The sequence below is a fragment of the Balaenoptera musculus genome, chromosome 6 (assembly GCF_009873245.2).
Source record: "Balaenoptera musculus isolate JJ_BM4_2016_0621 chromosome 6, mBalMus1.pri.v3, whole genome shotgun sequence".
Lineage (NCBI taxonomy): Eukaryota > Metazoa > Chordata > Mammalia > Artiodactyla > Balaenopteridae > Balaenoptera > Balaenoptera musculus.
In genome coordinates this window covers 107,199,311-107,214,959 of record NC_045790.1, presented here as the reverse complement: position 1 = coordinate 107,214,959, position 15,649 = coordinate 107,199,311, and the positions used below count along the sequence as shown (strand labels likewise).

At 47.2% G+C, this 15,649-nt stretch overlaps 1 protein-coding gene across 3 annotated transcripts in view; it reads right to left on the bottom strand.

Moving 5' to 3' along the window:
* Positions 1 to 15,649, bottom strand: part of MVB12B (multivesicular body subunit 12B) — a 180,900-nt gene that overhangs the window by 111,319 nt on the left and 53,932 nt on the right. For all 3 annotated transcript variants that reach the window (XM_036854445.1, XM_036854446.1, XM_036854447.1), the window contains 3 exons: positions 12,217 to 12,324; positions 6,913 to 7,009; positions 621 to 750 (listed from right to left, as the gene is read on the bottom strand). In XM_036854445.1, the coding sequence (XP_036710340.1) occupies positions 621 to 750; positions 6,913 to 7,009; positions 12,217 to 12,324 (335 nt within the window). The remainder of the gene's footprint in view (positions 1 to 620; positions 751 to 6,912; positions 7,010 to 12,216; positions 12,325 to 15,649) is intronic.

Below are 15,649 nucleotides of genomic sequence, written 5' to 3'. Positions count from 1 at the left end.
CGACCTCAAAAGCCAAGTAGGAGAACGCATCCATGATGTAGGGACCCACAGGGATAAGCAAGAAGATTGCAAAGCCGGCCAGGGAGAGGCACATGGCCAAGAGGCCGAAAACCCTCTACCACACTATTAATTTGAGAGACCCGAATTTCAGTTGACTGAGTACAATGGGTGAACATCTATTATCTTTTGGACATCCAGCATCCCTTCACCCCTCTTCTGACTCTTTACCTTCCCTCCGTATTCGGGGAGCAGGCACCCCTCATTCCCAGTGCCTGAGCTCCAAAGGAGCTGACCCCACTTTCAGCTCAGGCTTGGTCAATCAGAGATTGACATTTTCCAGGCAGCAGCGACGGGCTCAGGGTCCACGTGACCCCAGTGAGATCAGTCAAGACCAAGGCGAATGAATTCTAGAACTTCTGAATACTGGTCAGGAGCATGGTGTCCTGAACCAGTGGCCTCCCAGGTAGGAAGGGCAGCAAGGAGAGCTAAGGCCAGAGGCTGATGAGAGGCAGACGGCTGAGCCCACGGGTCACACAGAAGGTCTCAGGACCCGGTCCGCAGGGGTGACCTGAGCACTCGCGGCAGACAGCAGAGATGAGACTGGGGTCGCTGAGACTTACCCAATGAACGTGTACTGAGGAGGGGCCTGCTTGGTCCGGCCCATGATCCGAATGTCACAAATGGCAGCTTCGGTTGAATCCCGTGGGATGAATTTAATGCACAGCCTCTTCTTCCTAAAAGCCACTTCCTCTGAAGGAAAGGACAAGAAAAGGGGTGAGTCTTCCAGAGGGGCCCACATCTCCGTTTTCAACGCCATGTCTCCTGTCACGTTCCCTTCCCGGCAGTGGAAGTGACCAGCCATCCGAGTCGCCCGAAAGAAGGGCTGGGCGCAGGGCTGCAGAGGACAGGCCCAGTCACCCTGCTCTGCATTCGGGGCTGACCCCCGACACGCCCTGCCGAGAAGGGGCCCACAGGGCACACACACCTCTGCAAGGAGCATCCTGGAATAAACCCGCGACTACAACCTGCTCGCTGCTCCAGCCGTCAGATACAAACACACGGACACCCTGAGTGTCAACACATTTCACTACATGGTCTTTTTTCTTTTTCACTTAAAAAAAATTTTTTTAATTTATTTATATTTAAAATTTTTACTTTTTGGCCACGCCACACGGCATGCGGGATCTTAGTTCCCCGAACCAGGGATCTAACCCGCGCCCCCTGCAGTTGGAAGCGCGGAGTCTCAACCGCTGGACCACCAGGGAAGTCCTTTTTCACTTTTTATTACAGAAATTTTCAAACATTCCCCCAAACAGAGAGAACAGTAAGATGAATCTACATGTTCCCATCATCCGGTTTTAACACTGTCAACAATGGGCGAGCTGGTTTCATCTCCTTCCCCCGCCCCCTTCAGCTTTGCTGGAGATTTAGAATGACTCCCCAACACCATGTCATGTCACCCACCAATATCTCAGTAGGCATCCATGGCAGGCTGTTTTTTTTTACCATGACCATTATCATTCCTAACAAAATGAACAATGATACCTTAATATCATCCAAGAGTCTATACTCAAGTTTTCTCCATTATCTCAAAAGTGTCATTTAACTGTTGGTTTGTCTGCACCAAGACCCAAACACTGTCTATGCACTGCATTTGGTTGTTAGGTCTCTTGTTCTGTGGCAACCTCTCCACCTTCCCTTTATCTTCAGGGCACTGATAGGATGGAGAACTCAGGTCACCCCCTGTACTTCCTGTAAACCGGCAAAGTGAAAGGCTCGATTCGATTCCGATTAGGCAGGAGCACTTCACAGGTGATGCAACGTACATCCGATGGTGTCACACATGCGGCCTGGAGCTCAGCTGGGCCGCCCTCGGTAGGTTCCACTGCTGTTGGTACCTCAGTTATACAGTCCCCAACAACCATGTTCATGAGGTTTTCTCATCCCCTGATGACTGTTGCCTAGATTCATAATCTCATTAAAGTCGTCAACATAGTGATTTTCTGTCATTCCTTCTGCATTTATTAGCTGGAATTTTTCTATATAAAAAACACCTTATTTTTCAACTACCTGGTCTCCCTGAAACATGCTTTGTTATAGGAAAGGAGAGATAAATATGTGATTCTTTTCTCTTATTTATCAAGTCTTAGAGTGATGAGTTGGTACCCCAGCAACTGCCAAAGGTGAACAACCACCCACGTGTGTTTTGTTTGTTCATTTGTGGGTTTTAAACATGACTTTCAATCAACTGCAGCCATTCGGTACATGAGTCAGATAGATCTGGGTTGAAATTCCAACTCCACCATTACCCAGCACCATAATCTTAGGCAAGTGACTTATCGGTAAAAGGGAGTTAATGAAACCTGAGGCCATAGGGACACGGGGTGGATGAAATGCGATGACACACATGCTTCCCTTAGCCCAGTGCCTGGCACACAGTAAGTGCTCAGTAAAGAACGGCCATGGATGTTCTTACCGTATTATTGTAAGTAAGCCTCTGGCACACAATTCGTGTCAGTGTTTGGCATTGATTTTCAAGACCTTTCAGTTCTGTGGCAGGAAATAAGCACATTTAAATCAGGGAGCAGGATAAAGAGGGAAGTGCAGTCCTGCTGCTGGTCTTGATTTTACCAAGGGGAGATTAGAATCAGGTGCTGATATCTTGGGGGAACCAGATGGAAACTCAGAAACTTTGTGGGTTCTTTTCCTAGTGAGGAAACTGAGGGCTAGATCAGATCTACCAGCTATGAGTAATAATACTGGATACTGAATCCAGACCCCAAATATTGTATCCAAGAAGGCAGGGGTGGTAACTGGGGGTAAACAGCAACCCTGCAGCTTCAAAAACTATGAGCTGACAAGATCAGGCCTTTGAAAGCGTGAAGGAGGAGAGACCTTTCCTCAAAGTAAAATAAGATGCAGGTATTTTGTGTACTTGCTTTGCCAGCTGCTCTTTGCTCCATTCTTCCATCTACAGCAAACTCGGGATAAGAGATGGAGCCACTAATTACACATGCTTAAACAGGCCTGATTTTAAGCAAACATACAGAGTCCACAGAAATGTGTTCAGTCATGCTAATGAACACAGAGAAAGGACACAGCACTTTACTAAAACAAACAGTCTTCCAGTTTTTAAGTGCTATACAGATTGCAACAAACCATATTTTAAATTAACTACAGGAGTCTCATCTTTCTGGCTGATTTTATAAAATCAGGACCCTAAATGCTCTCAAACATCACAGAGCTGACCACAGGTTCATCTGGTCAGCTTGAGCTCACCTGTCCCTGGGTAAAGGCTCCAGGAATGACCGCATGACCCTAAATGAATAGGTGACCCTAAACTCACCCTTCCTTGTGTGATAAGACATTTGTTGGAGGTGCCAGGGCCCGACCTGAGAATGTCCATGGGGCAGCAACCAATGCACCCCCAGTCACGGTGGGGGGACTTCCCAGGATCACTGGGGCCCCACGGCAGCTAGACCAGGACTCGGCCCTGGGCCTCCTCGCTCAACTGGTTCAACAAATTGAGAGGGAAACACAGAATGAGAACTCCCTTGGCTCTATAGTATATCAGTATAAAGACATTTTAAGCCACTTAGTTGTCAAAAACGAACGACAATGCAAATTTTAAAACTAAGAAAAACACAGGGGAAAAGTAGGAAATTAATACAGAAAGTCTACAAGGCAATTTTAGTTCTTAAAGAGACCATTCATATAAGAATAAGCAAAAGTAGCAAGCAAACACTTGTGAAAATATTCAGTTTTGCTAATAAATAATAAGTGAAAATTAAATAAAATTAGATAGTAAAACTAAATAAAAAATGTAAAGCCTATGCTGGCAGGCCAGTGGAAAGCAGGTACAAGCCAGTATCATTAGTGGCAACATGAACTGGTATTTCTGGAAGTTAATTTGGCAACAGAGGATAATAAAGCTTATCTGTATTGAGCCCATCCTCTGATCAAGGCACTGTGTATGGCAGGTACCTTAGGTGATTCAAACATGAATTAAACACGGATCTTGCCCTCGAAGAAAGTAAGTGGCAAAGACATGAAGAAAACAGGCAAATATCCCCCCCCCCATCTGAGGAAACTGAGGCCCAGGGGGCTGAAGTCATTTGCCCAGGGTCCCTCATTTGTAAGTGGCAGAGCCAGACTCAATGTTCGGAGAGTTTGACTCCAGAGCCCAAGTTCTTCCCATTATGCCTGGTGCAGTCTGTCCTAACAGAGGTAAAGATGGGAACTCAGAAGCAGAATCAACCACTCCCTTTGGCTTCCCACCACTGTTACTGGCATTTGCTTACTCTCCTCCCTCCCGTCAGCACATGTGCGCTGTGCCAGGCAGGTGAAAAGCAGTAAAGAAGGCAGACGGGGACCCTGACCTCCGACTGATTATAGCCACCCGCTAGACTAATAAGCTCCTTGTGGGTTCTTTTCCTAGGCTCATCTTTATATCCCAAAGCCTGCAGTGCCCACAGTAGACACACACCCATTGTAGCTGACTGTGGAGAGGAGAGCTTGCTTGCTTCAGACTCACGTCTAGGGATCAGAGGCTGTTTCACGCTGTCTTGAGCTCACCCTTGAAAGACATGGGGTGTGGATAGTCAGAGTTGAGGGCAGGGGCATTCAGGCAGGGAAAACAACAATGCAAATACATGGAGTCAGAAAAGAAAGGAGCATGAAGAGGGCACAGCAAGTGGCTCGGTCTGGATAAAGCATGGGGTGCTTGAAGGTAAGAAGTACGTTGCAGAGCAGGGGTCCCGAACTCCCGGGCCACAGACCGGTACCGGTCCTCAGCCTGTTAGGAACCAGGCCGCACAGCAGGAGGTGAGCGGCAAGCGAGCAAAGCTTCGTCTGCCGCTGCCCATCGCTTGCATTACCGCCTGAACCATCCTCCCCTCCCCCCGACAAAAACCGTCCTCCACGAAACCGGTCCCTGGTGCCAAAAAGCTTGGGGACCTCTATTGTAGAGGAAGGTTGGGAGCAGGCCGTAGAGGACATATGACCCAGCAGCCTCAAGTACTTGTAAACATATCACAAGGAAATCATTCAAAATCTATACATGTTCAAACTGATCTACAGGTTCAACACCATTCCTATCAAAATCCCAGCTGGCTTCTTTGCAGAAACTGACTAATGTTAGAAGTCATATGGAAATTTGAGGGACCCAGAATAGCCAAAATCATCCTGACAAAGAAGAACAAAGTTGGAGGACTCACACCACTTGGTTTCAATACCTGCTACAAAGCTCCAGTAACCAAGACTGTGTGGTTTCCGCATAAGGAGAGACATATATAGATCAATGGAAGAGAACTCGGAGACCAGAAACAAACCTTCATGCTTACAGTCAATTGGTATTCAACAAGGATGCTGAGACAATTCAATGGGGGAAAGAACAGTCTTTTCAAAAAATGGTGCTGGAACAACTGGATACTCACATGCAAAAGAACACATTTGTTTAAATCAACTATACTTCAATAAAAAATTGATTGTGGTAAGGGTTGCACAGCTCTGCAAAAAACCGTTGGATTGTAACTTTAAATGGGTAAATTGTATGGTATGTGAATTATACCTCAAGAAAGCTGTTATCCCAAAACTCCAATACATAAATATATAAAATCTATCGGTACAAGGTGCTTAAACACATGCTTTTACAGAGTGGCACTATGGTTAAAAGTGTGGGGAGTCACGCTTGTGTGTGTAATCTAGTCATTCCCCCACTTCTAGATGTGTAACCTTGGATAAGCTCTTTAATACCTAAGTTGTTACTGTGCCTCATTTTTCTCATATGTGAAATGGGTATAATAATACCCATCTCCAAATAGGGGTCTTCCGAAGATTAAATGAGATCAGGTATGTAGAGCATTTAGCATACAGTAAAGACATACTAAATACCAACTATCACAATTATTAGCTAATACATGTCAGTAACAAACAAAAGCAGCCCAATGTCCAAAAGTGAGGAGCGTATTAAGAAAAGTAGGCTACACAATGGAATCCACTTGTTTCATTAAAATAACAGCTATGTGGGGTCTGTGTAAATACGAAAAGTCTGGTCCATAAGAAATGCTTGTAAGAAAACAGCAAAAAAAAAAAAAAAAAAAAAAAGTAGGTCCAAAAATGGGGCTAACTATGGAAAAATAAAGTATGTGTGACAAAAAGTGAAATGCAGAGTTTCATAAATGGATCATGTGTCATAAAGAAAGGATTCTCTGTATTTGTTTTTTATTTACTGCATCACTGTTGTGGATATCCTAACATTGGTCATTAGTAATTTAAAATAAAACAAGTTATAGCACATCAAAATGAGGAGGCTCAACTACCCAGAGGTTTCCAGCTCTATTTAATAACTGGCGTGCACGACAAGAACCCCGAAGTGCCCCAGGATCCTGAAGAAGTTTCCGACGTGTCAGCCACTCACTTCCGCTCTGTGTTGCTCAGCGATCAGAGTCTTCCCTCAATTTCGAATCCTGAGGACTCTAAGTTGCAGTCTTTCTGGTTCTGACTTTTCTTGTGCACTCCAAGAGCCAAAAATGGGGATATTATTGCATTTGTGGTCCCTGCATGCTTTTGGTTTTTTCCTTTTGCTTCTGGGTCTCATGCCAAGCTTGGCTTCAGCAGCACCGGAGAACGGGCTAAGGACAAACTATAACCAGCTTCACTGTCCCCTTCCTGAGTGAGCCGATTCAGCAGGGAGCACCGTTCTGCTCATTTACATGCCGCTACCCAGAACGCTGAAAACTCCTTGGAGAACCAAGTCAGGCATATGTCAAAAGCAGCAGAGTTTATTTGGGGCACGCAGTAAGGCCTCCTAAAATGTTTCCGAAGAAAAATGCACATAAAAATGTCTAAAAATATTAATACCTGGAGGAAGAAAATTCTCATCGTGACAAGAAGTAGTAAGGGGTGACTCACGTGTGTCCACTGTCTCCTGAATCGGGATGAAGCCGACAGGCAGAGTGTCCTTGATGTCGATGAGCTTCATGTCCACTAACACGTTCCCTAAATGGCTCTTGGGAAGAAAGAAAAGCGATACAGATGATTAATCTGAACATGCCTGTGGTGGGTTTGCCATTTTGGCTTCAAAATGCATATTTAACACAAGACTTGTGCAGCTTTACGACAGCAGGTTAATTAGAGTAGGTGTCATTTAATGTTCCCCAGCAGTTACACAGGGACTCTGGTGGCCCCCGGGGAGGAGTTTCATCTGTAGAACCTCAAAGCCACTCACTCAGATGTGGCCTTGGTTAGCAAGATGAGCAACCCAGGAGATGCGTGAGACATAACCCAGCAGAGGGCAGCTGTGCACACACGTCGCGGGACCACGCGGCCACTCAGCCCTGAGCATCAGCTGTTGGGGCAGCAGGTTTAGAAAGAGCACATTCCTGGGGTGGTCGCTGCACAGGGAGAGCTGCATCTCAGCCTAACAGAGAACCAATCACACTCCTAAGCGATCGCCAGTCTGCATACTGACACACATTTCGGTGGCTAGACACATTCTGTAAAACCCCACGAATCATAAACTAATACACAGTGAAAAGCCCTGCTGCCTAATACTACACGTCTTCTAAAATGACATGCACAAGGGCCTCTTATAGCTGCTACTTAGTGGTAGTGCACGGGGTCCACAGTGCGCAGTTTCCGTAACCAGTGCAAAAATATCTTCGAAGACAGCACGCCATCCTGTAATTGCAAGAGAGAATTCTCTGCAAACGCACTGGCACTCGCAGCCCACATTTCAAGCTGGAAACAAGCTCTAAAGCGATCTACCCTACAACTTAGATATGTGGGCCCACCTCGGAGATTTCATTAAATTCTTCAGTTAAAAAAAGAATGATGTCTTCTGATCCCAAATCTCTCCTGTTAGGATACTAGCAATGCACTTGGAATGCTCACCTTCCAGAAGCGCCTCATCCCCACAAGTCCCCATGAGCACACCCTCAGTTTACCTGTTCTGCATTCCTGGACGACCCCACCACCTTGCCCTGCACAGCAACTCCTCAGGCGTCGTTCCAGTCCTGCTCAGAGAAAGGCGTGCCCCTCCGTCTCTGTGCCCCACCCCGTCCTGCAAAGTGCCAACACCATCCCTGAAAGCCAGTCAGGGAATTCCTATCATCTAAACTCTACGCTATGTTCTCTCCCGGCCCTCTCAATTTTCCTTCATATCAATTTAAAATGACATATTTGTGAGGTTTTTATTTAATATCTGCTTCCCCACTAGAGTTTGAGAGCCATGAGGACCAAAACTATCTCTGCTACTACTATATATCCAAGCCTAGCATAGATCTGGGCACACGGTAGGTGCTCAATAATTATCTGCTGAATAAATTAATGTTTTTTGGTACATTTTTAACTGGGCGGGCCACTCAGAATCAGAAATCAAATTGGATTTGCTTGGATGATGAATCTAAACAATATCAATAGATATATTAAAAGTATATTTAATAAACGTATTATAAACCAAAAGTACACAAATGAAATAAATTCTTGAAATTTAGCCATGAAGGTCAAAATGTCAAGTGTAAACTATGACCAGTGTTTTTTCGGCACTGTGGTCACAAAACCGTTTCTCTAGAAATATGGTATTTGCTGAGGATTTAATATTATTACATTTCAGGTAGCTGGGTCTCAGGAAAACAATGCACAGACCAGCGCAGCAAGTGGAAAGCAGAACCCTCACTAATGCGGAATAAATCTCTGACTGTGGAGGAAGGGTTTGAACCATTAACCCAACTCGCAAACATCAGCTGCTTTCAGAGTCACCTGATCTAATCTATCATAATTCTTTTTCATGGCAGTTGCTTTTCCATGTCATCACTGTTTTCTGCACTGAGAAATTAACAACTGGGTATGTTTTCCTGCCCCATAGACGGATGGGTGTTCATCAATATCCTTCTCAAATGTCTTCTACTTGACAAGTTGGGTTTTACAGAAGTCAACTGCAAACCACTTAGCGACCTCACACTCCACACTCTACAAATGTCCCTGATCATAAAACCAGAACATCAGTGGTGCAGCCATTAAAAAAAAGCATGAAAAAACCCCTCCTGTGCACATGGAACGGGAGCCTGCACTGTCAGAGCTTCCCGCAGCCCAAGTGTGGTCCCTCTGTGCAGGGGCTGCCACTGCACCGGGTTTAATACAGTACGTCTGCGACACCATTAATTTTGCTTGTTCCTCTCCCCTCCCCCATCCCGTGCTCTCTTTCATTTCCTCCTCATAAATATGAAGAACGTATTCCCAATCCTTGTTGAGCAAATGATTCATGCCAAAAGCCCAATATGCACTGACTCAGGGTATTTATATTGTCTCTGGTAGCCAGTATTTGCTAGTATACTGTAATTATTTTTGACAACCTTGCATTTAAGGTAGCCACAGATAACCAACTTAATATTCAAATGTTCATAAATTCTTCTGTTTAATATCCTCCCTACCTAATCTATGTACATTATTATTACAGGTAATGCAGAAAGTACAGGGCATGAAAAGTGCAATTAATCTCAATCCTTCCCCAGGAAGCAATGTCACTCCAAAGCCAGGTTTCTGTATTAATAGCATTATTGGGGGGAAGGAATTTAGGTTCCAAAGGAGTCTCCCCAAACTCCTACACAGGGAGTCTCAAGTCACCTAATTAAGAATCTGTACAGTCTTGAGATTCCACATCCCTCCTTTGCAGTTGTAAAAAATTATGTCATGCAAAGTCTTGGCTCTGACAGCAGGGCCGGGACAGACCGGCTGTAACATTAAAATATGCCTTATTCCTGCTCTAATCCTGGGCTGGCAAGTGGGCCTCTGCCACCCCTTGAGCTGTATCCCTCTGGATCTCACTACAGGACCCATTCATTCTTTTTCTGAAAATAAAATGCACCTAATTTCCTTACTGCCTCAAAAGAGGGGCAGAGGATTCTCCCACTGCCCTTGTCCTCATCTTACATCCCCTCATCACACCCACCTCCCCACGTCTGCCCAGGCCTCATGGAGCAAGACACACATAGTAGGCACTCAAGGAACATCTCCTGAACGTTCGACAAATGTTGACTAAATCGGTGTATTTTCTATCATCCACTTACCCGTGACACCTAAAATTAACAAGCCCCAGTGACTTCTCTCCGTCATTTTGAGACTTGTCATTGTCCCCACTCCAAGGGATCAGGGGCTCTTCTGGCCTAGAGTACCGACACCCCACAGCCTTCAAGGAAATGCAACAAAAACAGCAATCAAAAATGACCAATGAGGGCTTCCCCGGTGGCGCAGTGGTTGAGAATCTGCCTGCCAATACAGGGGACACGGGTTCGAGCCCTGGTCTGGGACGATCCCACATGGCGCGGAGCAACTAGGCCCGTGAGCCACAACTACTGAGCCTGCGCGTCTGGAGCCTGTGCTCCGCAACAAGAGAGGCCGCGATAGTGAGAGGCCCGCGCATCGCGATGAAGAGTGGCCCCCGCTTGCCGCAACTAGAGAAAGCCCTCGCGCAGAAACGACGACCCAACACAGCTAAAAATAAATAATAAATAAATTTTAAAAATGACCAATGAGATCGTAGCTGTCCTCTGCGGCCACAGTCTCCTCTTCAGTAGGATAGGCTGAGGCTGCGTGGAGACCAGGAGTGAACACATGAAACCACCAGGCAGAGTAAGGGTGTGAACGAGATGCTCAACCCTCAGGAGTTGGTCCTCACAGCCCCGAGCGGCAGTGAACACACGGACCTTCTGCAGAAAGGGTAGCCAGTGGGCAGAAAAGAGGTGACAAAAGCTAAGGATACGACTAGTTTCAAAAAAGGTTTAGGTAAGCTCCAGGGACAAAGGGGACAAGAGTGAACTGTATGTGGATGTGGACGCAGGAGGGAAGGATGGGGCCAAGGGGGCACTACCCCTAAGATCACGAGCCCCACGTCTGGAAGGGCAACCCGGCCTTCAGACCTGTTCCTGGGGTCTCCTCGGCTGCACCGTGACCTGAGGGACCTGCTCAGACCCACCGCAGGCTCAGCTGCCAGGACTTTCCCCTACTCCACCAGAAACTCTGCTCTTTACAGCAAGCATGTATTACTCTCATCATTAGTGGTAAAAAATTAAAGCAATGAGTTCTCCCTGAGTACGTTAGGAATCATTTTCCTAACAAAGACTTACCAACAAACAACACGAATGGCTGCTGGAAGAGAGTGCGGGCCAGAGAACTGTGTGACTGTCCACGGCCAGCAAATGCTGCAGGGACGCACGAGGACCGTGATAGGACCATGGGGCTGTGGGGTTTGTGATGGAGAGAAAGACCGTTGCCTTTCCCCTTCCATGCTTCTGAATGGGGATGTTTGAACCTGATTTTTTCTTTATAAATCATGAACATGTATTACTGTTATAATAAAATTTACAAAAATAAATAAAAATATTTCCTACCCAATTTTTGTTTTTTTAGCATTCAGGCCCAAAATATAATGTCACCTTAAAAATGAAAATCTGATTGCTCCCTATTTGGAGTTAGGGAAGACAGGTGGCCTTGAACAAGCATGAAAACCCCCTGATGTCAGAAAGGAGCTAGTACTTCAGGAGCCTGTCTGAGGACAGAAGCGGCATATTTGCACAGTGCCCAGGACAGGCCTCACACAGGGTGGACACTCACGAAAGCCACTTCTCTTTTTTCTAAGCCACCCATTAGAATACTTTGTTGGAATAGCTTTAGTAGATGTCTTTAAAATTTCCTAATTTATGGGCTTAAGTATTAAAAACAACACAGTAAAAGAAATCTGCCTGTGTGGTGGACACCTACCTGCAGAAACAGTGAAATGTCATTATGTCAGAGAGACGCGGGGAGAAAAGTCAACAAGGCCATGTCTGGGGGAGGGGTGACCGCGTGGCATCCTTCTAGCTATGTTCCCATCTGTTGGTCAGCTTTAAATGCAGCTCCCCTGGAAGACACTTACCTCCGTACTACCCTGTGATTTGTTACTTGGAGGAAAGGCAGGCAGACAAGAGCTGTGAGGGAAATCTCCTAGTCTCCTTCAGAGAACACGTTTTAATGGAATTCACCGTACACTTGGGTATGTGGTTAATAATACTGTTAATAAATGAAACACAGCGCTGGCTGCTGATTCTACCCCATTCACTAAAACCACAGATAAATTAACATAGTGATGAAAATAAACCTCAGCCAAAAAACGAGGAGATTTCAAACAGGAACGTAAATGACTTGGGCTCACTTAGCAAACAGAAAACCCCTAAGACTTACATTTTCTTTGGAAAATGATCTTGTGAAGCATAGGTATCTGGTAACCTTGGATTTAAATAAGCCGTCTTTCCAGAGGTCAGCATCCACACCATCTGCTGTCTGTGCAACCTACACCAAAGAGATGGAGAAAAGGACAGCAGGTGAGGCAGGATGCAGCCGAGGGCGTGTGGGAGCAGCTTCTTCCTACCTGCACCAATTAACTCCGGCCTGGACTCGTGCGGCATCTCATTAGTCCATTTCATGAGGCCCTGGGAAGAGATTTTCCAACAGGGGTAAAGGGAGAGTGTGAAGAATACAACTTCTAAAAATACTGTCCCTGGGGAAGCCATTGATTAAAGACACCCTGACAAAAGTGGTTCTAATGAGAAAAGAGCAAATTTTGTTGTCATGGACCAAGAAGGGATTGGAGAAGTCAGCACATTAAGTTGCTCATTACCACTTACTCGGGGGACAGTACAGGGTACAGAAAAAAGTCCAATGGGGCGTGAAATGCCACCTGAGAGGGGCACCGCCCGCCGTGAGCCTGGCACGGCCTCCTGCTCTGTCCGGGACCTGGGCCGGCCAGGGGCTGCCGTCGCTGGGACTCTGCTGGGCACTGGCGGGGGGGGGGGCGGGGAGTTGGGAAATTTACTGTTTCTTCTCGGTACAAGCTCTGCGAGTGGTAGTCAAGGTCGGAAACTCTCGCATGATAGGAAAATAAAAAAAGACTCAGCTGCTTGTTTATAGTCTAAAGAGCCATCTTCTCGTATTCAGCTGCAGAAATTTTCCTCTAAGCAGCATTCAAGGATGAAGCCAGCCTTGATTTGAGTCTTACAGGACCTGTGCATGGGACTGCGGGGCTGGGGCTATTAGTGGGAAGAGTTCACAAGGATACGGGAGAGGAGACGGAGGCCGGCCAGGATGCGCTCTCCCCATTCTCTCCAAGATACTCGTTAACGGACCATCAGGGCCTGGGCTGCTTCCTCCCTCAGTGGCCTAACAGGTCAGAGTATTAATCAAGCTCCCACACCCTGGCTGGACCCCAACGTGGGACCTCCAGGAAGACTGGGAGCAGCGCCCCTTTGGGGATGAGCTCTGCAGCCGCCACCCCTCCCCCCACCAGGGCACTCTGGGCATCTCCCTGCTCTTCCTTCTGAGGCTTAGACTTTGGGAAGCCGTCCTTTCTCTGACAAGCTCCAGACTGTTCTCACAAACTGCTGAAAGCACTTCCATTCTTTACACAAAATGGCCCTGATGCAGCCCCATCCCATATCCACACTGCTCAGCAGGCCCACGACCTCGGACTGTCACATGCGCAGGGCAGGGTTGCGGGGGTGGCAACACGGGGATAGTCCCAGAGCCCCGACGGCCACGCTCTCTGAGGGGGCCTCTGGAAAGCCCAAAGGCCAACTGGCAAAAGAAAAATGCCTTCTTTCAAACCGAATGATTGTAAGTTAGCAAGTGCAACAAAGGGAAAAGAAAGGTCCTTATTCTAAATACGCGGATATGTTTGACCTGAAATCTGAAGGAGGAGTGGTATGGGGACAATCTCAGGGACCGTCTGCTCCAAGTATGTCACCCTCACAGAAAGAAACACGACGCAACAGGATCAGGCCTTGGCCGCATCTCCCCCCGTAATGGTCATACATAAAGTTTCTCGGAAAACATGAAATTTGAAGCAGTGGCCCCAACTTCCCACTCCCAAGGATCCCTTTTGCTTTGTTTTCTCCCATGGGTTCCATGTTTGAAAGATTTTTGTTTCCCAAACTGTACTTTTATTGTATTTCCTCAGTTCTAATACTTTTATTGTATTTCCTCAGTTCTAAGATGTAGTCATTTGGGAATCACCCATGGATTTAAAGAACACTCCTTCAGGAAAAAAAGAAATATATCAAAATGCACAAACCTATCTTAAGATGCATCCTAATTTCAGAACCATTAAAATGTGAAAAGATGCTATAGGAACAAAGAAATAAGGGAACCTATGTGGTTTCTCTATAATAAATGCATTATTTTTGATAAATTTTTAAAAATAGAGAGACTGCAGAACACTCAAAGGCTGTGGGACCATAGGCTGGGACTCAGAAGGAAGACAGCTGTGTCCAACCTCCCACGGAAAAAGCAGGGGGCTCAGAAGGGCTTTCCAGGCTACTGGAAATTCCACTAAGGGGTGTTATGCACCCTAACTCAAGGCTATTGTTTCCAGGGTTTGAAAATGATGATTCCCTCCTCTCACCCCACTGCTAGAATTTTCCCTTTTCTGAATGAGAAGACACCGTGGTAGGATAAAGAGGCCGGTGCAGGAATGCAAAGGGAGAAAGCTGGCAGTGGACCTGCTCCTTCCTCAGAGGCCCCCCCCACCTCTCTCCTTCTCACCCTGGCAGCTACAGTCCTCCAATCCGCTCCTGAGAAACGTTCAACACAGACAACCAAAGGCCCAGCTCTGCCCTGAGGCCATGACTCCTTTGCAATGAAGTGAAAATGTGTATCGCCCTCCAACCCCAGCCAAGGGGAGGTGTGGAGGGAGGTGAGGGTGAGAGAGAGGAAGAGGGAGAGAAAGAGAGGGGGTGGGGGAGTGTGTGAGTGTGAGCGTGAGCGTGTGTGTGTGTGTGTGTGTGTGTGTGTATCTGGGCAGAGCGCAGCTGCCCGCAGCCTGGGGCCCGCAGGCCGGATCCACACTGGCGGCCGGCTCCACTGCTAAGCAGGGAGTGGGAAGGCCCGGGCCTGGCTCACAGTCGGACTAGGGAAGTGGCCCCGGTGTAACAGCCTGGGCCTTGGCAGCCCTACCCTCCGTGGAGCGATAAGAAGTACCCAGAAGCTTCTTTACAACCCAGGCACGTAAAGGTGCTGACTGACCTAAACTCTTCCCATCCCAAGTGAGATGAGCTACAAGGTAAACGTGGCAGGTGGCTACATGGGCGCCCCTGCAGAAGTTCACGTCTGAACTCTGCCCTTGTGAGCTCAGTCCTGAGTCCCAGGATGGGAGGCTGCAGGGGGAGGCGGAAGAAGTGCTCTAGGCACAGCAGACCCCAACCTGACACCCCAGTGCTTAAGCAAGCCCCCTACCCTGAGGGCGCTGCAGGGACAGAGGGGATAATGCATGAGACGTGCCTCAGTGCTCACTCAGGACCCCCACAAAGCCAGTGCCAACAGGTCTACACTAAACACGAGGATGTCTGGTCTGACAGCAAAACAGATATTTAAAGTGATACCACACTACGTCAGGATTCGAAAAGCCCTGCATTGTCACATCGGGCTCAGCTCCAACCTCCGGTCTGGGACTCCTTCCCCATCTCTGGGACTGGGCCTGGTCTTCAGACGCAAATCAGGGACCTGTGTGATTAACGTTTACCTGCCCCTACTGCCCCACCACTGTACTAAAAGCTTCACCAGGACGAGGACGACGCCTGGTGGCCATTTATCCCCTGCACTAAGCATACTGCCTGATACACAT